This window comes from Festucalex cinctus, chromosome 14, assembly GCF_051991245.1.
Source record: "Festucalex cinctus isolate MCC-2025b chromosome 14, RoL_Fcin_1.0, whole genome shotgun sequence".
In the NCBI taxonomy this organism is placed as follows: domain Eukaryota; kingdom Metazoa; phylum Chordata; class Actinopteri; order Syngnathiformes; family Syngnathidae; genus Festucalex; species Festucalex cinctus.
In genome coordinates, this window is record NC_135424.1 from 20,988,645 (window position 1) to 21,015,932 (window position 27,288).

Below are 27,288 nucleotides of genomic sequence, written 5' to 3' on the forward strand. Positions count from 1 at the left end.
AAAAAGTTGCTTTCTAAAGTAACTAATAGTCTAACGCGTTACTTTATTCTACAAAGTAGTCTGATTAAAGTTACTGTCCAGAGAATCAATGCGTTACTCCACATTTTCATGAAGAAGGCAAACTATCTCACGGTTGTAACAGTCACAAACAACTACTGCTAACTATGAAGATGAGGCAGAAGTCATTGATCACCACACTGAATTCAGCCATGGTCTGGTCGTGAATGGTTTGCACATTCAAAACAAAAGTGATGATATTTTTACTACTAGTTTTATTAACCAACAGGCACACAACACAACAAAAAAGTGTGCATTATGGACCATAAAAGTGTTAAAAAAAATAATTTATTTCCATCCTCAACTGGTCCGTGGAGCATTATGGGATGAGGTCGTCTCCGCCCTCTCGCCAGGGGGAGTGACGTCAGACAAGTTACGTTTTCAGTAGGGGTGGAACAAAAAAACGATTCGACCGAACCATCGTTCGTCAAGGGGAGCTAAACGACCGTATCGGTTGCGAGTGAGGCTTTATGGTTTTCATTACAATAGCAAGAGTTCTGCGCCGTGCTCTACTTGTTTTGTTTACATTTCAGTAGCATCACCATTCAAGCTACTTCCGTGTTTCCGTGCTCGCGACACAGCGCGCGCGCGCGCAACGAGTGACAACATACAAATGGAGACAGTTAGCAGAAGCCGGTGCCGTACATCTCGGTATTTCCCATGGCTATCGAGTCCTCTCGGTGCACTTGTATGTCCCGGGCCGGCGTTGGTACTGCGCGCGAGCCAAAAAGAATAACTCCCGTGCCGATCCAATGCATGGATTCAAACGACACAGGTATGTCCCACAGCCAACACACCAGCTAAGCTAAAAGCACACTGCAAGTATCTCATTTCTCAGTTTGTGGCTCCCTGTCAATGTCTACAACTAGCATGAGCAGCAGATAGGAGAACTGAGACGTGCCCGCGATTACGACAGCCCAAAAAACAAAATATAAACAGTAGTGATTCTGTGGTCATCATCGTGTCTCAGATTAAAAAAACAAAAAAAGATGTCATACATTAACCAAAAATGAAAGTGATGACAAAAGAAATTTTTTTTTGTTAAATTAAAAAATTGGTGATTAAAAAGGGAAATGAACTTTTGGAAATATTTTTGCATATATTAAGTGGTTAAAATGTGTTTGATAGATTTATTGTTCCATAAGGTGGCTTCATATTTCTTTTGGCTGGACGGTAGGTTTATTTCATGTCTTAAATTTATGTTTCTGAAATACTTCACAATGTGCAAATATTCTGTTTAATTGTGTTGGTGTCTGTCTAAAGGTTAAATATTTATATTTAACATTAAATTATCAACCTTTTGTTTTCCTGATCCTTATTTTGAAGAGAAAAAACAAACAAACCAAAAAAACAATTATAACTGTCAATAACTACTAATAAATATTTAAACTGATACATGTGTACACACTGGAATAGCGGAACAAACAAACAGAGGAATTTAGGGGATTTTCATTTTCAACCTGGATAGATTATTTTTTGTTTTATAAAAAGTATTTACGTTACAAGAAGTCAAGAGAGACTGCCTATTTTGTTTTTCATAAAAAAAACAACTTTATTTTCATGTTAAAAATGCACTTTCAATAAAGTATTTGGAACTCCGTTTCTACTGCATTATTTTTATGTTGAGATGGTGTTATCGGCAGCTGCTGAAAGTAACTAAAAAAGTAACTTTTAATCTAATTTAGTTACTTTTAAAATCAAGTAATCAGTAACGCAATTTAGTTACTTTTAAAACCAAGTAATCAGTAAAGTAACTAAGTTACTTTTTCAAGGTAACTGTGGCAACACTGCTCGCCAGTGCCTCCCTGCCGATCCTCACTCGACGCTTCCTCAAACGGGCTGCTTGTCTCCCCCCACCTCTGGTTCACCTCTGAGAGCACAAGGAGCTATGGTTGGAAAGCACGACCAGCTTCTCCAAGGGGTAATGGAATGGCTCCAGACATTGGACTTCGAAATACAACAAATCAAGACCCAGCTCGCTCAACTAACACCCACCAGTGTAGGCACCACCCCTACTGTGAGTAACCCACCTTTTTCCAGCTGTCCCTGCTCTCTCTGTCCCGCAATGAGAAACATTTTATTCCTACTCCTACATTCCTACATTTTATTCGTACTCTGGAGAATTAGGCTCGTGCAGCCGTTTTTTGCTCAATATGTATATTAAGGCATTTCTTTCTTTCTTTTTTCAATTTAATAAACGACCATGTATAGTACGGCCTTTTTTTTTAATTATTATTTTAAAAACGACCATGGCAGGTTTTTTCTTTTTGTATTTTAAATATGACCATGTATAGTAAGGTCGTTTTTTTTAATTATTATTTTTAAAATGACCATGTATAGTTAGGCATTTTTAAATGTTAAAAACGACCCTGTATAATAAGGTGTTCTTTTACGACCATATGTAATGTTTTGTTGTTGTTGTTGTTGTTTTTTTCTTTTTTATGTATAGTCAGGCGTTTTATTTTTTATTTTTATTTATTTATTTATTTATTTATTTATTTTTAACGACCATGTATAGTAAGGCGTGTTTTTTTTTTTTTATCTTAAAAACGACCATGTAAGGCCTTTTCTAATTTTAAAAACGACCATGTATATATAGTAAGGCATTTTTTTACGACCATTTTTTTTTTTTTTTTTTTAATTTTAAAAATGACAATGTTTTTTAGTAAGGCTTTTTTTTTTTTTTTTTGTATTATAGTATTTCATAAATGACTATGTATACTTAGGTGTTTTTTTATTATTATTATTATTATTATTTTAAATATGACTGTGTAAGGCATTTTCTCATTTTAAAAGTAACCATGTATAGTAAGGCGTTTTTTTTAAAAACGACTCTATATAAGGTTTTTTTTTTTTCTTTAATATCTTTTAAATGACCATGTATAGTCAGGTGTTTTTTTGTTGTTGTTGTTGTTTTGCTTGTTTGTTTGTTTTAATTTTAAAAGTGACGATGTATAGTAAGGCCTTTTTTTTTTTATTTTATTTTATAAATAACCATGTATACTGTGGCATTTTTTTTCTTCCAATTTTAAAAACGACCATGTATAGTAACGCCTTTTTTTATTATTATTTTAAAAACGACCATGGCAGTTTTTTTTTTTTTTTGTATTTTAAATATGACCAAGGCCTTTTTTTAATTTATAAATGACAATGTATATTAGTTTTTTTGTTTTTTTTTTGTTTTTTAAACGACCATGCATAGTAAGGCTTTTTTAAAATTGTATTTATTTATTTTTTTTCAATTTTAAAAACGACCATGTATAGTAAGGCCTTTTTTTTTATTATTATTATTTTAAAAACGACCATGGCAGGGTTTTTTTTGTATTTTTAAATATGACCATGTATAGTAAGGCATTTTTAAATTTTAAAAACGACCCTGTATAATAAGGTGTTTTTTTTTACGACCATATGTACTGTTTTTTTGTTGTTGTTTATAATTATAAAAACAACCATGTATACTAAGGCGTTTTTGTTGTTGTTTTTTTTTGGTTAAATTTTAAAAACGACCACGTAAGGCCTTTTCTAATTTTAAAAACGACAATGTATTGTAAGGCTTTTTTTGTTTTTTTTGTTTTTATCTTGTAAATGACCATGTATAGTCAGGCGTTTTTTATGTTTAAAAACGACCATGTATAGTAAGGCCTTTTCTAATTTTAAAAACGACCATGGATAGTAAGGCCTTTTTTTTTATTTTATAAATGACCATGTATTTTAAGGCTTTTTTTTTTTTTTAAACGACCATGGCGGGTTTTTTTTTTGTATTTTAAAAATGACCATGTATAGTAAGGCATTTTTAAATTTTAAAAACAACCCTGTATAATAAGGCTTTTTTTTTTTACGACCATGTTGACTGTTTTTGTTGTTGTTGTTGTTGTTGTTTTTCATTATAAAAACAACCATGCATACTCAGGCGTTTTTTTTGTTTTGTTTTTTTTTCTTTTAAATGACCATGTATATTAAGGCTTTTTTTTTTTTTTTTTTTTTAACGACCATGGTAGGTTTTTTTTTTTGTATTTTAAAAATTTTTAAATTTAAAAAATGACCCTGTATAATAAGGCGTTTTTTTTTTTTACGACCATGTTGACTGTTTTTGTTGTTGTTGTTTTTCATTATAAAAACAACCATGTATTTTAAAAATGACCATGTATAAGGCATTTTAAAATTTTAAAAACGACCATGTATAATAAGGCATTTTTTTACGTCATGGCGACTGTTTTTTTTTTTTTTTTTTTTTTTTAATGACCATGTATACTAAGGCGTTTATTATTATTATTATTATTATTATTTTAAAAACGACCATGTACAGTAAGGCCTTTTTATTTTATTTTATAAATGACCATGTATATTAAGGTGTTTTTTTTGTTTGTTTTTTTAATTTTAAAAACGATCATGTATAGTAAGGCCTTTTTTTTAAAATTATTTTAATAATGACCATGGCAGGGTTTTTTTTTTTGTATTTTAAATATGACCATGTATATTAAGGCGTTTTATTATTATTATTATTATTATTATTATTATTATCATTATTATTATTAATATTATTATTATTAATATTATTATTATTATTTTAAAATTGACCATGTATAGTAAGGCATCTTTAAATTTTAAAAACGACCCTGTATACTAAGGTGTTTTTTTTTTTCTTCTAAATGACCATATATAGTCAGGTGTTTTTGTTTTTTTTTTTGTTTTTTTTTTAAAGTGACGATGTATAGTAAGACCTTTTTTTTTATTTTATTTTAAAAATGACAATGTTTTTTAGTAAGTTTTTTTTTTGTATTTCATAAGTGACTATGTATACTTAGGTGTTTTTTTTTTATTATTATTTTTATTTTAAATATGACTGTGTAAGGCATTTTCTAATTTTAAAAACAACCATGTGTACTAAGGCGTTTTTTTTTCTTTTAAATGACCATGTATACAAAGGTTTTTTTTTTTTTTAAAACAACCATGTAAGGCCTTTTCTAATTTTAAAAACGACCATGTATAGTAAAGCATTTTTTAAATTTATAAATGACCATGTATGTTAAGTCGTTTTTTTTTTGTTTTTGTTTTTTTTTTTAAATCTGACCATGTATAGTCAGGCGTTTTTTATTTTTAAAAACGACCATGTATTGCTTTTTTTTTTATTTTTTTTATTAATTTATTTTTTATTTTTTTTATTTTTATCTTTTCAATGACCATGTATAGTCAGGCGTTTTTTATTTTTAAAAACGACCATGTATAGTAAGGCCTTTTCTAATTTTAAAAACGACCATGTATAGTAATGCCTTTTATTATTTTCTAAATGACCATGTATATTAAGGCGTTTTTGTTTTTTTGTTTTGTTTTTTTCTTAATTTTAAAAACGATCATGTATAGTAAGGCCTTTTTTTTTTATTTTAAAAACGACCATGTAAGGCCTTTTCTAATCATTTAAATGACCATATATATTCAGGCGTTTTTTTTTGGTTTTTTTAAACGTCCATGTCTACAGGACTTTATTTTAAAAATGTTTAGTAAGGCTTTTTTTTTTGCGTGTGTGTATTTTATAAATGACTATTTATACTAAGGTTTTTTTTTTTTTTTTTGTATTTTATAAATGACTGTATACTAAGGTGTTTTTTTTTAAATTATTATTTTAAAAACGACCATGTATAGTAAGGCCTCTTTTTTTTATTTTATTTCATAAATGACCTTGTATATTAAGGCATTTTTTTCTTTTTAATGACCATGTATAGGTGTGATTTTTTATTTCATTTTTTTTGTTATGTTTTGAATTTAAAAAATTAAAATTTGGTGACAAAACTAAATAGGCCCACATAGAAGGCTGGGAAAGCGCATTCGAAGGGGAAACATCACATTTTGGATTTGTGACAAGTGTCCTGGAATTTTACTGACACAACTCATGAAAGAACAGAAAAGTCAGTTTTTCCGCTTTAGAACACAAATACATCCATTTTAATTTGAGAAAAATACAAAAAGAAACCATGTACAATCTATGTACAAACATTTTGTACAAGACAGTATATTTATCAGCAGATTATATTTGACAGAGTCAGGTAGATCAACTCAGCACCATCAAAATAATCCATCATGTCTAGAACACATCCAAAACAAAGAGACTGCTATGTCAAACTCCCAATTTGCTGTGGCGGACGACGACAACATGATGCCTGAAATTCTCCTTTAACTTATGAAAATAACAAAAAAAAATGCCATTTTTAATGCATTATTTAAGACTTGAGACCCATCTCCAGTCTCTGTATGCGTTATCGATTAGATTATCTCGTACAACTCCCAGCAAATAAATTATTCTATCCATTACTTTACAGCAAAAATAGATCAACTCATGAAGTGCAACATATGATGCGTCAGATGGTTGGTTAAAGTGCGCATCGTTCAGTCATCCATAAAGTAACTACCACCGACGAAATCCGCCACTTGTCGCGATTAGTGGGGCTTGACGTGGGCGGGCCCTCCTCTTGACCTTCTAGCACTGCCTGGCACTGCACCACCCATGGAGGCGTTCACGGTTTGGATGTTCTCCACACCGGTGCAAGACGAAGACGTCACAGTGGAAAACAATAAATGGATTTAAAAAATAAATAAATAAATAAAAGTGAGCTTGTGTCCCTGAATGACTGAAGGATGCTCAACTACAACTCGTCATGGCACTTCTAAAACAAACACAGACAAGTAGACACATTGCAAAAAAAAAAAAAAAAAAAAAATCAGACAAATATTGCATTAATCGGTGTCGTGTTAAAGCCAGTTTGCAGCGTGAAGCGTGTTATATGGTGATTATATTTAAGGACCTGAAAAATATCTGTAAACACAAAATGGAATGTTAACGCTGAGTCATAAAATGCAGGAAAATTAAGGATGTTCTCTCAGTCTTGGTGCTACCTTCCCGTCTTTAGCTTCAACTATCACAATCGGGATTCAATGATCAAATAGTAATCCAATTTGGAATATTCGTGCTCACAGGTTGTTTTTCTTGTCATTTTTTTTTCTCTGTGAAAACTATTTGCTACAAGTGTGACGACGGTGTGATCACAGTTCAAAGTTCACTTCAGGACAATGTGCATGAGGCTTCAGTATAGTTGCACCACACCCAATAGACGGACAAGAAAGCTTTTCCGACGTGCTTTTTGAGCTCCAATGAAATAAACGAGCGTCTATACTGCCGAAGTAAATGGGCGCGAGTTTACACAAACACCGACAGCACAATATCATGTTCTTTTCCACGTATGACTTCTTTTACAGCCTATAGACGAGAGACGCGGCAACAAGTTCTCGCTTGGTTTGATTTTTGCCAAATGAAAAGAAAAAAAACACACACAAAACAACCAACGTGGTCACACTTTGCAATAGTGTGCGCTCTTTCGTCTTTACACTTGGGACCTAATTTAGGTCAGACACACAATAAGGTCATTCAGTCAGAGGAAGCGACTCTATCATCTATTATTATTATTATTATTATTATTATTCCAACTCTTCTAGATATATATTTATATATAGAACTCTTGAAAGCATTTGTTCAGTCCACCTGTCCTTCGTTTAGCTTATTTGTCCAGGTAAGCTTCGATTTTCAGAGGCGAGCTGCCAGGCTGAAGATGGCGTTTAGTGAGTTAAAAAAATACTCTTTTGATAAAGCATAGATGTCGGGGCGGAAACAACTTGAATGATATGTACTTGTCTGTTATTTTTTTTTGCCTCTGTTCTTGTGAAAGTGGGATGTTTGGGCAGTCCTGACCAAAGCAAAACCACAAGCCTACTGGAAATCTTCCGGTTGCCCAACCAGGTTTGAGCTTTTCCTTGAGCAGCACAGCACAGGGCAGCTTCTTTGTCTTGTTTATTTGAGGCGATCGACATCTGGGATTGGCGACGGAGAACATCCAAGCGCCTCCGTGCCAACCCCGTGCCAGGCAGTCTCTAGTGGTCAGAGGAGGAGGACCCGTTTTCGCCCACTTTTACGCGATATGTGGCAATTTCTTCTTCAACGTTTGTTCTTTTCTTTGTGATACCGAAAGCTGCTGCTGCTGCTTTTAGCTCAAACGTGGTTGGGTTCCGGTTCGGATACAAAGTCGTTCTTAACCGAGGCTTCTTGGCTGTTTCTTCATTCAACCCTCCAGATGAAATGATCTGCATGATAAGGATCCCTCCTAACCTCATAGTTCCTTGTTAACATCACTGTGTTATTTGTTTGTTTTTAGTGCAAATAGAACAGAAGTGCACAAGATGGAGAACGGTGAGCCCGGCTGGCTGGAAGTGTCGCATCCGGTGGGATCTTTGGGGCGATGATGCGAGCCTCGTCCTCCAAGAAGCCGTCAGTCACCCTTTGTCAACTATTGCAAAGCATTACAGGCTCTCTCGTCAAATCTTCAAATAATAATTCCATAAAAGTGCTAGGGGGGACGAGGGGGGGGGCTGTACAATATGTTATTTGATTGTCATTATGTACATCTCTATTGATACATCAATACATAAAATAATGTCCAAAGAGCATGGAAGTAACATTAAAGGTATACACATAGCAGGTCCAGTTTGGATTCCTGTCCAGTTCTCGTCTTAGAAGACTGAAGCACGTCCTATCGTCATCATCACTCTGCCAAGACATCTGCTGAGTGAAAACGTAAAAAGCGGTTCAGCATTCGTCTTCGACTTCTCGGATGGGTGGGATCAGACTACTGGTGGATTTGTACTGGTTGACTTGGTTGGCCATGTGAGTGCTCATGGGCTTGATCTGAATGTTCCGTGGGTAGGCGTTGTCCGGTTCATCTGTAAACCATTTCTTTTCTGGAGATGACAAACAAGGTGACAGAGACACAGAGAGACCAGAGTTAAATCGGAAGAAGAAGCCAGTTAGGAGATTTATATATTTATAACGATTACCTGTGAATTGTCGCTATATAAATAAAACGGAGTTGAACTGAAATTGAATTTTTTTCCTGATGGGAGAAGTGAGTTGTCTATTTGAGGGAGGTGTTAATTTTAGTTTGGTGGTTGACAAACCAGGTGACATAATTTTGGGTATTCTCAGAGATGTGAAAAACGGAAACTCATTCGCTGCCATTGACGGCGATAGACGTCAAAGATGTATTTTTACTGGGCTGGCAATGAATGAATGAATTGTACAAAATTATTGGGAGTGGAGGAGTACATTTATTTGTAGGGATATTACAATATGAAGGCCACAATATGATAATTATCACGATATTGTGTGATGGTTGGCGATATTAAAAAAAGGTCACAATACAATCTCTAATAACACTTACTACTGAGCCACTTATTTGCGAATGCACGCACACATTGAATTCCTCCGCATATTGAGTCGGTTCACAAGCATATTAGGTTCCCCTTCATCTGACCGTTAGCGTGGATTTTATACATACAAGGGCCAAAACATGCCTTGTGAAAATAACTAACTGCGTTAAAAACTAGCCACCAGAGGGTGCTAGAACTGCACAAATGGAAATCAATCTCACTTTTTAAACAGATGTGCTGCTTTTAATATTGTGACATGACGACAATATATTGTGGCAGTTTTAATATCACAATATTGCTGTCATCGTTACATCTTTTTTTCTTTGTATTTTTCGGTATAGCACATTCTAGTAGCATACCGAGTACCCGCACAGGACAAGTAACAGACGGTGTGCAATTGTCTCGCACTTTTGCCACACGTCGTCTACTTTGTAAAGAAACACAGAGCAGCTCAGTCTCAATTCAAAGCAGCCACGTAATTTAAACATAGAATCTATTTGAGCCAAGACTTAAACATTGAAGCAAGTTTTTAAGTATCTCCAAGCACTTCTCGGGTCACTTGTAAACATTTTATTTCAACTTTTTGCTCTGTGTGCGTGCGTCGCATGCTGTGGAGGTTCATCAGCGCAAAGTTAGGGCAAGTCGCCAAGATTTTGGGGCCGGAGGCCACATGCGCTACATTTGATGAGTGGCGTCGCGCCGGCGGTGGCGCAAGATGTCTGCCGTCTCGCTGCTTCAGATACGGCCAACTTGTTGCCTCAAAGCAGTACATCAGGTGCGGCGCTTTAGGAGGGGAGCGACTCGTATGCCCGCCAATTTAAGCTTCCGATCAGTCACGCCTCCCACTTCCTCAGCGTGACCAATGACGTGAAGCCGGCCGCACTTTTTTTTTTTTCTTTCCCCCTCCTCACAAGTAAGTCCCGCGGCTGCATCAGGAGGATTTGAATCGATGTGACCTACATGCGTTGTTCACCCGAATCGCGCGACAAGTCGTCCGCTAGCGACAGGAGGGAAAGGTGCGCAAACACACACAGCCCTCTCACACAATGCAAACCATCTCAAAGTTGAAAGGAAATGATAAGAGGGAGCGATAGATGGCACAACAAACAAAGCCACCATAGCAAGGAGAGTTGATAGAAGAAAGAAAAGAAAGGTAGTGCGTCAACGTCATGCATTGCAGAGATGGGCTTGGCTGGTGAGGAGGAGGAGGAGGAGGAGGAGGAGGGGGGCGGGAGGAAGAAGGAGCAACAGCAGTGTTTGCTTTCAAGCAAAAACTGAAAGTGAGGCATGTTCTTAAGTGAAGGTCGTAAATCAAAGCAAACTACCCGCATCATAACCGCGTCCTCTGTGGACGCGGTTATGATGGAACGTCAAGGTTGCCAAGTCATGCAGAATCGTTAACTTGCGTACCTGGCCCCATTCTATTCATCCTTGTTGCACTTCAGAGAGAGAGGTGAGTAATCTACTGTAAGTAGGTCAGGATTTACAGTCTACACAGCAAATACACAAGGGACAGACTACTAAATTCACATTATACATGGTCACTTTAAGGGCTGTTAAACCAGTACAACTATTTTTACAATACAACGGACTATTCTGCATGCTTTTCACAACTGCAACACAGTTGTTCATTTAGGATCTTTTTTTTTTACTAAAGTACTAGGGCCACACTAAAAAGAGCAAAACTATTCATAATATCATGACGAAAAACAAATATTTAGACTAGATTGTAATATTTAAATTGGGAAATTTTGATCGAGGAAAAGTATTTTTGCCTCAACTATTTCCCCCCAAATATATTATTTTATTCTTGTAAAATTAGATTTTGTCGGCAAAAAAGTAAATAAATAAAAATAATATACTTAAAAAAAATAAGTAAAGAATACAAATTATTAAAAATGCCCATATTCTTGAAATATATATATATATAAAAAAGGTAGAATTTTTTTTAGACTTTATTAACATTGCAACATTTTATCTTGGAATTTTTTATTTTTTTTCCCCTTCTAGAAAATGCGGGACTTTTTCCCCTAAATTAATAATAATAATAATAATAATAATAATAATAATAATAAAAAGTAGACATGCGTTACATACAAATAAACAGATAAAATTTAAACTTTATCCTTGTACTATAATAATAAGAATAATAATTTTACATTTCTTTTCAGTGTGGCCTTGATGGTCCTTTGAATGTAAATTTAAAGGGGAATAAAACATATTTAACAAATAGGTCAAACTCTTATCTGTTAAAACAAAACAGGAAGAAGTGCCTGCTAACATGCAGTGAAGCAGATGCACCGTGAACACCAAAATGTCAAACACAGCTCATGAGGGATGACATTTCGAGCAACACCTAAGGTATTGCTACTTTTGTCCTCATTTAAGCTAGTACAAATTCCAAACATTCCGCGAGGAAAGGAGAATACAGACAGGTGATATCATGTAATCCCCGCAAAGTAATTGTTGTTCAGTCACAGTGAGGAGTACTGGGTGTCAATCACACACACACGCACACGCAAGTACCCACTTGCACTGGCACCAGTCAAGTGTTAATGTCTTTTTATACTTGTGTGACAATTACAGAAAGATATAATAAATGTTTTGATGTCTAATCCTGATAAATGTTATTGATTCTACCAGTCCACCAGTCTCTTTATATGAATTATGTTTCTAACAGAAATGTAAGAAACATGGATCCGTCAGTGCTCCTCAGTGATGTACAAGCACCACTCGTTATACGTAGGCGCCCTCTAGAGGTACATGAAAGAATTACTTAAATAAAAATTAATTAAATATGGACTGATTTGTTTGTTTTTACATTTAAAACATAAAATTCAATCAAACATGTTGCGATAAATCTTGTAACTATGCATCTTGTATGAACTTAAATCCAATCCAGTCCAGTACAGTTTTTCCTTTTCGAATTCTGTATATTGAATATTGTAAACTGGAGTAGGTAGAATGCTGAAGATTTCCCCTTCTCCCTGGATAAGTGACAATAATCCTTCAAATTTGGATTGGGCCTTAAGCTTCGCAGGGAGTACAATAACTCCTACACAAATTAATGATCAAACCAATTGTACTAAATAGCCACAATAGGACGAGACATCAATACAACAGGTACACCACTATCAACAACAATCAATGTGTGTGTAGTTTTGCACTTTCAGGCTACTTTCCAAACAGCAGTACATTTTAGAATGTTTAAAAATGACTCAGCAGTTTGTCTACACACAGACGTTGTCAAGTGAGTTAATGTAATGTTGTTATGACACTGTGAAGATGATTATGGAGGAAAAGCATAAGCAAGGAAGCAGAACACAACACACGATAAAACTCACAACACACGCACACACCACGCAGCGATTACAGATAAATCACACGTATAATATAACACTGAGCTTGCATGCACGGGACATTCTGTTGAGAGCTCTTACTTTTGTTTTTCTCGGGCCTCCCGGGTTTTACTGCTGCGGTTCTGCCGGTTGGAGGCCGGGACAGAGTGGACGGACGAGCTCTTCTTGCTGGAGGAATGAGAGGAGTGGGACGAGTGGGACAAGCTGGTCCGCGACTGGCCTGCGTTGTGGTCGAACTGCATGAGGCAGAAGATCAAGTCCGTGGGCACCAGCTCAAACTCGTACGGCGGGTTGGTGATCACGTATCTGCATGGACGACATGTTTCGGGAATGTGAACAAGATTGCCAGGTCTAAAAAAGCAAACTCGCAAGGCAGCTCAAGTGTGGAAATTTGACCCAGGCAATATATTTTAGTGTTAAATGATATTTTACCGTTTTGTACACTGGCTCGGTGAACTTAGATGAGCGTCTCTCAATCTATAGATTCCAAAACACAGCATGTTGTACGTCTTCAGTGCTTTGCAGAACAAGTCCCCATAGCAGCCGCCATCCTGGTGACAACACAAGACGAGAGAGCGCGTTAGAGGAGTCACACGATACGACATAATGTTTACAAATCATTGGCATGGAAAAGCGCTCCACATCCACTGCTTTGCGTGATCGCTGTTTTCACATCGGATTAAGAGCGGTGACGATGCGATGCGTCCAAATGCGTGCTGCCCGGGAGTGCCAAAATGTGTCATCTCCGCTTAAGCGTCCTCTTACCCCCAAGTCGGCGAAGGGCCCATCGTAGAGGGCGAGCTGGGCGACGCGACACCTGTCTCGGTTGGCCAGCGTCTGCGGCGTGCTGTAGCCTCCTCGCAGAGCGTTTTCCTCGGCCAGGAGGCCCTCCAGCTCTGGCGTGGCTCCCCCGGTGACCAGCGTCCTGATCAGTGTCAGGATGTTGTCATTGAAGTATGTCTGGGGAGAAGAAATAGGAGGATATTTACAAGTAGATACTTTGCGGAGTTTTACATTGCAGGGTGGATTGAAACTGTTGACCAGCATAAAGAACACTTTTTGAGCTCATTTCCACCCATTGAGATGCAACCCAAGTTTCTCAGTTTTCAATTTGTTCTACTTGTTCAATTTTGAAGATTTTGTTGGAAAATTTGGGTTATTCTGATCTGTTATTGTCAAGGTCTACATTACGTTACTACATTATCCCCAAATGTCACCCAATTGTGTGTTTGTTTTATTCTCCAAAAAGAAAACCAAATAAAGAGCTCACAACGGCTTTTAGCATTTTGTCAATTTTTATCTTCCAAATTTCAGCAAGAGTACAAATTTAGGTTCCTGCGCTTGTCATCTCCACGAGCATTTGAGAGAGGAGAGCGCCACGTTCCTCATCGCAAATGCCTTTTGTAGTCTCGAAGTAGGTTGGCTTGACTGGTCACTGGAGCGATTTGGATCGCGCAGGGTTCAATCGATCAATCGATATTGTCGTCTGATGGGAGGCCTTTCTTCTCGCTCAACTGACTCCATTTGATACAAACAATTCAAGTGGCCGATGTTTACTTTGCAGAATCCACGATGAACATTTAGAGTTAAATTGTGCATTACTATTAAAAATCTAAGTAGTAATATGCAGATTTTCCACAATTTTCAATGACAAAGGTAACAAAAAAAAAAACACCACCAGAATGTATTCTGATGCTCGAGTCCAACACCACTCTCCCTTCTCAAACATGGGACTTGACTGCACTCTGCGGGCGTCAGCGTCTCCTGTCCGTCAAGCGGATCACGTGGCGCTTTTGGCGGCGTGCGAGGACAGTCGGTGTCAGTCGGCAGGCGAGGCCGAGAGTGGCAGCTCCTCTCGGCGGGCCCCTGACAGGCCTGCGGAGCCTCATGATGGATGAGCACTGTCCATTAGCCGCCTTCACCTCTGACCGCCGCCACGCTACAGCTGATGCCCATTCGACTCCCTCGGCTCGCCTCCGCGCAGCTTCTCTAACCCCTCACTCACTAAGCGAGCCGCTGGAATGAAGCCATCACGGCACCGAGCGGAAAAATACACTTGGCCATGAGTGGGAAAAAAAATGAGGTGTTGAAGGTTATATTTTCCTCCCCGCTTGCCTCCTCTTCTTTTTTTTTCCTGATCTTTGATGCGGGGCGGTGGCATTGTCAGGAGATGAAAGAACGTTCGCGAGGCCTGTTAAAGTCGAGCTGGTGTCAGCACCATTACGCTAACATTCCATACTTACTTCATTAAAAGACTCTAAGTTGAATTCAGACTACTTCAAATGAGGAGCCATGCCAACTATCTGGCTTTGATGTCAGTGAAGCTGTCAGACGTGTCGGATCAATGTACCGGTACCGTTTCCTTTACCCGCTCCTGCTTCTTGGTGCAGGCACGAAAAACTTGGAAGCTCAAAAAGCTCAGGAACGTATTCTCGCTTTTCCAAACAGAAAATGGTCTCATTGTGAATTCCCTTGCTTATAAAACAAACATTATCAGCACCAAAAAAGGCTTCTATCAGATTCGGCAGGGCTTATAGCTGCAGCTCATTATACAGTTGAACTCCTATTCATTACAGGATGTCAATAGGTGAAAATCAGTGATAGTGATAGAAAGTCCACATAAAAATGTTTTTTTTAGAACCACCTTTGCCACACGCACTTAAAAAAACAAAAAATACATCGTGTATCTGTTTGAACACAAAAATCAGAGGCTAAAAATTTTGAGTACATACTGTACATATTATATAGTGTTAGATTAGACTTTAGTTTAAGTCATTTTCAAAATGTCACTTTTCACGATTTTTTTTTGGGGGGGGGCTTTAAAAATGGCTGATAAGTGCATTGGTGACTGAGGCTCTCCTTTCACAAATGTGAGGGCATTACAGTAAAACCAATAAAGACTGATCACTATAAACCGTGGATTATTGTGATATACTGCAGCAGCGATCTCCACAATAGTACATTCCACTAAAAAACTCTCACGATGTAGCTGTGGTTCAATCATGGCAAGCATGGTGTGGACTCACGGCGCTCATCAAAGAGTCGAGGACACTGACGGCGAAGGCGGTGCCACAGGCGAAGGGCTGCGTCAGGTACAGCTCGGTGTCGGGGTCGTCGTCGTCGTCTTGGTCCAGGAACTGAACGTTCGAGTCATTCACTGGGAGCACGCAAAAGCAGCAGAGTTAGATGAAACGTGCAGTGAAGACAAAAGGCAACTTTGAGATTTTTACGCGACCTTTTATAGGGCAGGAAAAAATATGAAATCAAAATAGACACCACATGTTTCTCTGTAAGCAGAAACATGTGATATCGCCCAGCCCATAAAGCAAATATAATAATGCAAAATTACAATGAAATAGTGCCCTATAAAGTTGCATAAATGCGTGATTTTGCAGTTTATATCAACTCCAGTGGTAATTTCACCTACAGTACTACAGTATGTAAGATATGAGTGGTAAAATATCTGAAATAATCTCAACTGCACGCAATATCTCATGCAAGACGCATATCACACAATTTGACAAACCATAAATAAATTTAAAAAATATATTTGCCAGGTGTCATAACCATTGTAGAAGTCCACTGTGAAGAATTTTGTGTTAACACATGATTTAAAGCAAAAACAGACAATACACTTGTTGTCAGGATATAATGAAAACCAATAATACACTGCCAATAATTCCTGAATACATTTTTTTTTTTAAATGAGACTTCAACAATGGCCTTTAATCCATGCAGACAGGATGTCATGCTTTTTTTTTTGAGCGGATAGATGTGTCTGTCACATCATCACTCCTCACATATTTACCTCAGCCCTGAAAATGAATGTTGAACTATCATCACAATTGTCATAACAATAATAAGAAGCAAACAGTTATTATTATTATTGCTATTATTACAGTTATTAGTGTATCAGTTTCCTCCCCAGTACAGTTCAAAACCTGCAATGAGCAGAGAGTCTATAACAAGCATCACACAAGAGCGAAAGAAGTTTGGTTTTTAGTTTGAAATCTGATTTCTTTGCAGGCTCCCTGAGTGCTGGGGATGTCAGTCAAAGAGACAAGAGGCTGATGCAAACAGGCCCGGGCCAAAGACGTGAACTGGGGGGGGTTTGGACGTGTGAGCGCGTGTGCGAGGAGGAGGAGGAGGAGGTGTTGCTATGAAAACAGCCACAAGGACAGAGTGAACATGATCAAAGGCCTTAGCGATGCTCTGCAAACGCAACTGGAGGGCGGGATAGAAAAACAAAAGCAAAAAAAAAAAAAAGAAAAATCATTAAAAAGAAAGGGCGCCAAACAAGACAGTCAATTTCAACAAGAAGGAAGAATAAGAATGTGTTCAAAGTGAAGCCATGGGAGCAGCGTGGGCCTTGACTGCAGCCAGATAAATCAAGACAAGCTGATGAGGAGCGGGGCGGCGGAGCGTGGGGACGGACGCACGGACGGACGGGCAGACGGCTAGCGGAGGACAAAGGCTCATCTTACCCAGCTCTGTTATCATTTGTATGTTGGTCCCACTTTTTTTTTCCTGACTGAGTGAAAGCGATGGCAGCGGTTTGCCCGGCTTATCTAATGGTGACGAGGCAGTGCAGAGAGGGGAGAGATGGCGTCGTTATTGAAACACTTTTCACAAGACGACATTAAAGGCATCTCACTGTCTCCGACGCCAACAGTCGTCTCGCTAATGGCCGGCCGGCGTCCGACTATAAAGCAGCTCGGATCTAAGAACTGTTGAAGGGCTAACATGGCAGTCAACTATATACTTGGTCTGCACATGGTTCAGGCATGTCCACGAGTTCATTTATGGGCCAGAACATACAGTAAAGTACACTTGCAGTGATGGGGTCATTTTACAACAATAACTTAACTACATTCATAATTCCTTATGTACCTGTGGATGAAAGAGTGAATCCTATCTCTCTGTCACCACACGCAAGCTTAAATACATGTACTAGGTACAGTTAGTGAATTAGGGCCCGGAGTGTCTCAGAAATATCCACATGCCATTCGATTTGTTTCAACAATGTCTACATTGTTGGGTCTAGCACTGTAGTAACGTCACTTCAGTATAGGACATGGGTCAGCAACCTTTGCTTGCAAAAGAGCTATTTTAGGCCAAATAAATAACAAAATATCTGTCTGGAGTTACAAAACATTTGAACATTGTGTTAGTCTAATGTACTGAGGGCCCAAGAGCTAATTAGAGTTGCCCCATAACAGAAAAGGATGCAGCATCCAATACTTTGAGATTCATTTTCTTCTATCTTTCGTCTTCTGTTTTTGGATTTGTGTAATTTTTCATACATTATTTGTCATACATTTTTAGGCTTTTCTAGCTCTCTGTCAAAATTTGTGACATTTTTGGCAATTTTATGGCCATATTATGGCCATTTAAAAAAAAAAAAAAAAACAGGGACAGGAGAGGGACAAAAAAGCCACAAGTGGCTCATTCAAGCAAGTGTACTTAATAAAGTGTCTTTTCCTGTAAACTCTCTAATTAAAAGGATGCTGCAGAGCTTTAACTTTTGCTATGTGCGGCGGCGGGGAGTGGGCGATGCTGACACGGACAGAATGGAGCTCTGGCGATCACGTGTGTGGTCAAATGGGAGAACCTCTCCGCAGGTAATGGCCGGCCCGGTTACAAGTAACATTAGGAAGAGCTCCTTTTTCTTGCTGGCCTTCTCTTAGCTTGCTCTCATGCTCCATTGCTCCCTAATTGGGTCAGGGGAGACAGAGCAGGCAGTCTCTGGTGCTTCCCAAGACCCCTCGGAGATCTGAAAGTTTCATGAGTCCCCAGCACCAGTGGGAATACAGCCACTGCCATTGTTATTAATAAATGGACCCATTTTGCAACCAAGGCAGTTTTCACCCCCTTTTCGCTCTTTTTTTTTTTTTCCCTGCCCCCCTTCTATTCCCTTCCCTCCCGTCAGGCTGAGTTGCTCTTGTGCATTAGTGGACAAATTGCAGAGGATGTGGTGGCGGTCCTTTAAAAAAATGTGTCTGAATCACTAACGGTAGAGTTAGTCCGTACTATTAAATTAGCACTGCAAGACTTAACAATTGACACGTACAAATATTTATGTCAGGCGAAGCAAAACCACAACAGAGAAGTGCACCAAAATTCCATTTCCTCTTGAGTTGGAACTTTTGGTAGCGGAATGATATATTATTTTTGCCGCCATTCAAGGGCAAAGACGAAAAATGTGAATGTGGGGGTTTGGGTTAGGTTTAGGAATCTATTTTGAAAACGTGAGCTACGTTTAGTTTGCAGAGACTCATTCTGTGATCATGACTATTTTTAAGTTTTTCCATTTAAAATACAAGCAAAATGACATTCAAGGTGTCACTGTCCAATGAAAAACATTTCACTCCAAATCTTCATGCTTTCATTTTTATCCAAAACACAACACAAATGTTTGTCGTGTTTCCGATAAAAAGAAAAAAACTCACAAAAATGGGACTTACACGTTTTTTGTTGGACCGTGACAATAATGTTGTTTGAATTTGCACTGGAGGTGAGGTTTACCTAATTCTGTGATGATGGGGATGTTGGATCCGGTGGTGACGGAAGCCTGGCGCACGAAGCCATGTACTGGACTGCTGTCTGGAGATGACCTGTCCATTCCAGGAGGCGTGAAACCTGCACATGACAACACCATTATTGGAAAAGCTCAGTGAGGAATAAAGTTTGTTGTTTAAACATATTTTTGTGGATAAATACGCCTCAACAACTTGGAGACAACCTGTAGTTTATAATTATCACAACATTCATGTTAATTTCTGTTAGCCCATCTGTAGTGTTTCATAATATATGTTAGCATCAAGCTAGCGGACTTACATTAGAAGGAATTATATATTGTTTGTGTTGAACATTTTGATATTTACACATACAATTCTTTTTTGTTTATATGTCAGAATTGCAGTTTTTAACTTCAAATGGGAGTGACAAACATCTTGAAGCAAGCATACCGTCACCCTCTTAAAATAATTGGCAATAAGTCACATTTTTGCTAAAATTATTTTATGCCTAACTAATCTCCTCATAATCCAAATGGTTCAATGTTTTGTTTTGTTGAAAAATCTTAAAAAAACAAAAAACAAAAAAAACTTTGGCGATTATTTTAAGAAGGTGTCGATACGTTGCTTCTTATTTGGAACTGTGTTAGCTAGACTCTAGAACACAAGTCGTATGAACAGTTGCTAAGTAAAACATTAAAAGTGTATTCTTATGTGTTTTTAAAGTATATGCATGCATCTTTTGGTTTTATTTTATTATACAGCGGGAAAATTAACATTTAAAATAAAAAAAAAATACTGTCGTAATTTTAACTTCTTCTAAAAATGTTTTAGGGTCGAAATGAATTGATTATTTTATGTTTTGTAATTAGACTGACTTTGTTCAAGTAACATCACGTCAACACTGGAAGTAACACTGTAGAGCAAACATCATAAAAAATGGATGAGCGTATTGACAGCATTACACATAGTGCATGTCAGCCAAGTCAGCATGAAGTTGTTTGGCATCTTTCAAACGTAGCGACAGTGACAAAGAGGAAGCGGCGGAAGATGACAGCAGCCTAAAAAAAGTGCAGCCGTGTGGATACTGTGCTTTTAGGGGTCAGCTAGGACGTATTTAGCATTCATGGCCCTCCATCAGCAGCCCAGCATCAATTTTACATGTCCCTCATTTTGTAACAATAAAAGTTGGCCAAGTGGATAGCAGAAAACCTTTTATGGAAAATGGCGTGGATCGCGACGACAAGTGACAGCAGCGCAAATCCGCATGACTTCACATTTTTGCATTCCCTCAAAGTGACAAGTAAACACCTTAAATTGGTAATGCAAGATGCATAATGCATCAGCTGTGTTTTGACATCCATCATTTAGTGCTGACTACAGCGAAATGCCACCAGCCAGGAACTATGCAATACATTCAGGTCACCGTTTTATCACTGTGTGTGTCTTCCCTGTCAAGACGCTCAATGAGACGCTTACATTACAAAAGAGAAAAGACCTACGCAGTCGTCGGTGCAGCTTGGATAATCATAAATCTTGTTATTCCAATTATTGCACATGGACTGACACTCCAAAGTCATCATGTTGACTTTTGTCCAGGAAGGACAAAAGGATGATGTTATCCCTTTTCTAGAGTCAACCTTTTCTTCTCTCTCTCATGGTTGTGAAGACTATGCAGCTGGCACTCGTTGACTACAACAGTGAGTCATTGTCATCGAGGGAAAAGGACAACATGAAGCCTGACGCTGCTGCTGCTGCTTTTAAAAGCTGTTACAAAACTCAAGATGGGGAGCTGGAACAACAGAGATTATGTCTATGTTGTGTCATACAGGAAATCATACAGCATCAATTGACACCGCCGCTAAAGTTGCATGAAGGCAGCCACCTTTTGCTTTTCAAACAGAATTTAGAGAAGCGGCATATTGTACACTTTTACAGAGCATACACATAACTAGACATTGGGACCACATCAGTGACAGTAAAAAATACTTCGACAGACAGTGACAATTGCTTTCAACGCAATACGCCGGAGTAGTCAGAGTTAAGTGTGAAACTTCAGATGTGGCCTTGCCTTGTCAACAGCTACTTTTTACATATACGCACTTTACTGGGTCTAAAATACATGATGGAAAATCTACTTTATCTTTGGCTAGTCTCTTTTACAAAGTTTTCCCACTAGTGCGACATAATGGAATATTCGCATCACACAAACCCCAGTCAAGACGGGATTATTGCAATTACATTTGTGCCTTCAAATACAGTTTTACTTTGTTCTATGATCATGCTCATAATCGCTCCTTTCTAAAATCAACTTTCCCCCAAACACCCATTAATTCATTCCAGACTAAAAAAAAAGAAGCATTTTTTTAAATTTTATTATTATTATTATTATTATTATTATTATTATTATTATTATTAATAAATAGTACTTTATATTATCCTGGATATTACCTGGATAAAAGTGGGTTTCTGGAAGAGCATCTTGTGTAAAAATGTGAGTGATTTGCTGTGGCGTCCCCTTCCCGTGAACACCCAAAAGTAATTTCTTCACTGTGATTATTGAATTTTTAAATGCGTTGTTGTGTTGTTCTCCGAATCATCCCGAGGTGTGCTTGTGAGTGTGGATGGTTGTTTGTCTCTGTGTGCACTGCGATCGTCTGGCAACCAGTCCAGGGTGTCCCCCGCCTCCTGCCCAGAGCCAGCTGAGATAGGCGCCAGCACCCCCCGCGGCCCTTGTGAGGAATAAGCGGTCAAGAAATCGATGTTCTGTTGTTGTTTGTGCTCGTAGAGCAGTGATTTAGGATCACAGTATATATGTTAGCATTAAACTAGTTCAGCTAAAGGCGTTAAGCATTCTTTGTTTCTAGACAGTGCGTTGACTAGAATTCTTCTGGCTACTTCTAGAGGCCTCTTCACTATTTGCCAAAGTTTTTTTTTTTTTTTAGGATCAGTGCCACCATACTGCACCCACATCTCAAGCATGCTCACAAGTCAAGGGCAGAAATCGGCAGAATGACAGTTCATATGTTCAAAAATGTGTTTGTATCAACACATCACCCACCATATGATTCACACAGTGACACAGCATTCCAAAATTAGATAATTCGATGTTTGCCGAGCGTCATCAGTGTGGTGGTGTGATGTCTACAACCTGCTTTCAACAAAAATTGAATCTCTGATGTGAAACTCCTATAATGGCATCAAACTGATTTTTTTTTCCAACTGTCTTTATGAAATAGACCAGCAACAAGAAAGCCATCTTCGTATTCTTCTTCCTTTTCTTCCCATTCAGTGAAAAATAGTAACTCCAAAAAATAAAAATAAAATAAAAATCCAGCTTCACAGTATCTAGCTGCCTACCTGTCCATGGAGTGATTGTGTTTTTAATCCACACAACATCTCCTGGAGGCTGGCGCTGCCTTCAAGTGTTCGGCAGCATGTTGCAACAGTCAAGTGGGATCTGGCTTACGTAGCCCCCACCCCTCATGCCTGTAGCCCCCCGGGCACGGCGATGCTCTGCGGTTGACTACGGGCTACAGCCGCCGTGAGAAGCTCTCCCCCAGGAAAGACTTGTTTACTTATTCATTTGCACCTTCTTGTTTTCAATTCCGCAGACGGCGCGTGAATGGGAGCGTCGCTGGGAGGAAGGAACCCCCCAAAGCGTTACTATGATACAACACAAGCGTCTGGGTATGTGTGTATTTCCTGATGTATGCATGAGTACACTGTGCTAGTGTTCTCTAAAGTGAAGTATTTTTCACTGAAATGAGTGTTTGATATAAGACCCAATTATTGATGACAATGGGCCCCATCCATCGACCCTGGGAGAAGACACGGGCTTTTCTATATTGGGGTGGCTTCCTGTGAATAGTGTTCCCCAGAGCGGCCCCCTTGCTGATTTACCTCTTCTTATTGTTGCTCAGCCGCACGGCCATCGACGGCGCATCAGTCACTCAAGGCTGCAGGAATAACAGCATTGGCGTTCTCTTAAAACATGTGCAAGTGCTCGCCACTAAAACCCTTCCGCTTTGATTTGTACTTACGACAGTAGCACTAAATAGTCCCCGGCTTGAGCCATGTCGTCTTTCAAGCTAATCATAAAGTGTGCGTTGGCACTGACCATGCTTGCGGCCGCGCCATCCATTTAGGAAGTCGGCGCTGTTTGCTGGTGACTAATAAGTGGCAGCTGAGTGGCGCCGCACGCACGGTGATTTGTATTCACCGCTTAATGTTGATGAGGCCTGATGGGAGGCCCACATTGCGCGTTTGTCAGCGAACATCTACAATCTGTTCCAGATGTGGGTAACAACAACATCAAAAATGACACCAGCATGTTGATATCATTAAAAAGTATTAGCGGTGAGTTTTAGCAGCTTGTAATTACCAGCAAACAAGACTGGGATGATTAGAAAATGATGTCGCGCAAACACTCTTAAAGGGATACTTGACTCATTGAGCCATTTTCAACAGTAAGAATATCATATTTTGTCTAGAATTAACGTGATAACTCCATTATTTTTCATGAACAATTTATATATTTAAAAACTAATTTTACCACTTGATGTCAATTGAAGATGACATCACTTGTGCTGAGGAAACGGGTAAGGACCAATCATGGCTCAGTTTGACCTATGGTAATGTGATGTTATCTTCAGTCAACAGCAAGTGGGAAAATGTGTTTTTAAAGATATTAATTGCAATAATAATGACGTTATCAAATAAATTTGGGACAAAATATTAACTTTTTACTGCCGAAAATGGCTCAATGAGTCAAGTAACCCTTTAAAAAGCATCTTTAGGAATGCCACTCAAATATTCGGTTTGGAGCACTAACTTGACTGACCCAGTTCGAATGTTTGACATCTCCCTTGTTAAAGGGTGCTTTTTAAAGTGAAAGTCAACCTTAAACATTTTTTGACAATTATATATGTGACGTCACTAGTCTAAACATGATATTATGATTAATAACACATTTGTGGAATATGAGTTACGAATTAAAATCCAGCCATTTTTATCCATCTCAGTGGCCATTTTGCCACTTACTGTCAACTGAAGATGAGATCAATATTGCTCAGGGCTCAGGCAATGATCAATCACAGCTCATCTGTTTTTTGAAGCTGAGCTGCGATTGGTTGTCATGATATACCTTTAGAAATTGAGTAGTGAAGAATATCATGACGTATTGCTGGTATTCTATTTCAGCTTTACAGTCCAAGTGTCACACACTAAACTAATCTGATGATACTTCAAAATGGGAAAGACCTTTCCTAACTCATCCCTGATTGATTGTTCATTTCAACAGTGTGATTCTTAAAGTGCCTAAAAATATAGTCATGGTGACTGTCATCTGCCATTTCCCCTCAATTCCTCCATTTTTTTTTATTTATTTTTTTTAAACCTTCACAACTTCACTTCTTTCCACAACCTGTCCCCTGGGGGCAGCAGTACAACCAGAGTCTGAGAGGACACTTGCTTACCTTGGGAATTAGCCTGCAAGACCCCAATGCTGTCATCAAACTGCATAGACTTGATGTTGAGTGACGCCAAGATGCATTCTTTATCCTGCAGCGAGGCATCCTCGATATTGTTCTGATTGGCTGACAGTATTACGCACATGTCGCAGAGGTTGATGTTGACAGCCCTTAAATCTGCCCGACTTAATGGTGTACCCTTTGGGGTGAGGCGGGAACACGCAGCAAAAGAGAGAGAGAGGAACACATTGAAGAAGTGAGCAATAGCATTGTGCACTAGTTAACACGTTTTCAAGTGAAGACATTTCATTGATGTAGCTGCATCATCAGTCAGAGCAGAACTAACGAGCGCAGAGTGTTCTGGATCAGAACAATCCCTCAATTAAGTGGTAGGGCGTCCATGTGAATGGAGCATAAAGAAGCCACTGCTCCATCTGGGACACTCACAGGTAAGATGGAGACTTTGGGGAAGTTGTGTAGCGTCTCCCACTCTCGCCGCAGATAGTCCAGCGAGCCCACAAAAACGATGGGCTTGAGTTCATGATAATGGAAGTTGCTGGCTCTTAAAGGCATCACCAAGTTTCGCAGCCCCACTAAAGCGGACGTGACATCCCCAAATATACAGACCACCACATGGCCGCTCAGCACCGTCATGGAGGCTTCACTCCGAGTCTGCAGACACAAGAGGGATGGGGGGGGGGGGAAATCACAGAAGAAATAATGAGGGGACGAACTATTTGGTGAATGTGCGGTGAATGCATAAAAGGGGGGCTTTAACATCAAAATAACAGCTTGATTACCACTAATACATCAAATGTCATATTTGGCTTGATGACCAAGAGCAGCTGACTCAGAGTCAGTTGCTGATGAACGCAGTTTGTAAGACTTTAGGCAAGTTGGGTAAATATGAGGAGGATCTTGACTAAAAGCACAAGAGTTGTAATAAAATAAGATTTTGTAATTGGTAAAGCCATGCAAATAAGAATCGCTACATAATTAAAAAAAAAAAAAAAAAAAAAAAGACTTCTGCTCTACTGGTACAAATTTACTGTCAAAATCTTCAATAATAATTAAGATAAGTAAAAATCAAGGATTACTGATTTTGAAGGATACAAAAAAAAAATGTTTGCAATAGCAAGGTTATTGCCATAACATTTAACTGCAGAAGTTATGACACTTAACTGTATTTAGAGTGTGTGAAGCAGCACAGGCTAATGTCACTTGCGTGTTCTATGTATGTGCCCATTTTGTCTGTTCATATCAGTGCAGCTGGAGGGAGAATTAATTGTTGGCTACTTATGTTTCCTCACCATCGTATAAGATAGATAAACCTGCCTGAAAAAATGTAGGATATAGTTGTAGTATGTAGTCGTATGTAGTCAAATGAGATAGCAAGTAACAAAGTGGTAAAGTGCCCACAACATATTTATTTAAGTGAGTGATGCACATAGCATCCATTCCAGTAAAAAAAAAAAAAATTGTATTTGAGAAAACATGGTCCTTTTGTATTTTCTTCAATAATCAGTAACTGTTGGTTACTGGTTTTTTTGTTGTTGTTTTTTGTTTTTTAAATAGAATTGCAATTTGTTATTTTAATTGAGCACCACTTATTCCAAAGTCAATAAATATCTACTGGTGAAGGTGTGGCAAATTACAGTATTGTGGTCTTTGTGACGACACAAATGATTGATGGGTCCACCTAAACACTTGCAAACTGCCCAGTTGCAGAGACATCGCGGCAAAGGCATGCGTGGACGACTGCAACGCTGTTCACTTCAACCTTAATGCAGATGTATAAAGAAAACCGTAAACTCACCTTGAAGCAGAGTGGCAGAGAAAGAAATGTCAATACATATTAGTATGTGATCGACGACTTGTGAAGGGAAACTCCTGAGGATACTTACTTTACCGTAGCTTCTCTAATATTTTGTATATGATGTGATTTATTTTTAATTTTTTTTTGCTTTCATTTCACAGAATATAGTCGTAAAACTGAGCTTCACTCACCAGTATGACTTTTTCGATGTCTTTTGACGGGCACCAGTGAAACATTCCGGTGGAGTCATACCTCTTCACATTCATGTCCATGTTTTCGATTTGTTCATTACCAGGTATTAGAAGAGGGTCGTGTCTACTGCAAAACAACAACAACAACAGATTCATGCAAGACCATTATGTCGAAGATTTGCATAACATCTTCAAAACTATGCTTAAAACGTTCCATTTTAAACAAAAAATGTATCGAACACAAAATTGTTCTAAAACTAGGGGATACAAAAACTAGGGATGGGCGAGTACCGATACCAGGTATTGGTATCGGGCCGATACCGGCCGTTTTTCAAGTACTCGAGTACTCGTGACGCAGACGAGTACAAGCGACCGATGGCAGAGGGGGAAGACGTTAAGTGAGTCCTCCTTGCCTGTAACTGGCGCTAGCTTGCAGCAGTTTTTCACCAAAACTTCACCGGTTTGGAAATACTTCAAAATTGTGAGTCTTAAACTAAAAGAGCATTTTTGTGTTTTATTTTGAGCGTTAAGACTATTGAAGAGTGACTGTGCTGTTTTTGTTTTTTTGTCTAAATTAAAGGAAATATATTTGTTTAAAAATATCTTTTAGTGATTTATTTTTTTTTATTT

At 38.4% G+C, this 27,288-nt stretch overlaps 1 protein-coding gene across 30 annotated transcripts in view; it reads right to left on the reverse strand.

The window, feature by feature from the left end:
• Positions 1–7,703: 7,703 nt before the first annotated feature.
• The window catches only part of LOC144001226 (calcium-activated potassium channel subunit alpha-1a), a 234,959-nt gene continuing 215,374 nt past the window's right edge, over positions 7,704–27,288 (reverse strand). For 14 of the 30 annotated variants that reach the window (XM_077495359.1, XM_077495363.1, XM_077495372.1 and 11 more), the window contains 11 exons: positions 26,659–26,785; positions 25,099–25,323; positions 24,658–24,850; positions 19,191–19,304; positions 17,150–17,233; positions 15,692–15,822; positions 13,431–13,625; positions 13,098–13,216; positions 12,747–12,971; positions 10,717–10,745; positions 7,704–8,838 (listed from right to left, as the gene is read on the reverse strand). In XM_077495359.1, the coding sequence (XP_077351485.1) occupies positions 8,687–8,838; positions 10,717–10,745; positions 12,747–12,971; positions 13,098–13,216; positions 13,431–13,625; positions 15,692–15,822; positions 17,150–17,233; positions 19,191–19,304; positions 24,658–24,850; positions 25,099–25,323; positions 26,659–26,785 (1,594 nt within the window). In that variant the 3' untranslated portion in view covers positions 7,704–8,686. The remainder of the gene's footprint in view (positions 8,839–10,716; positions 10,746–12,746; positions 12,972–13,097; positions 13,217–13,430; positions 13,626–15,691; positions 15,823–17,149; positions 17,234–19,190; positions 19,305–24,657; positions 24,851–25,098; positions 25,324–26,658; positions 26,786–27,288) is intronic. The other 16 variants (XM_077495383.1, XM_077495378.1, XM_077495364.1 and 13 more) reach the window with 3 other exon arrangements.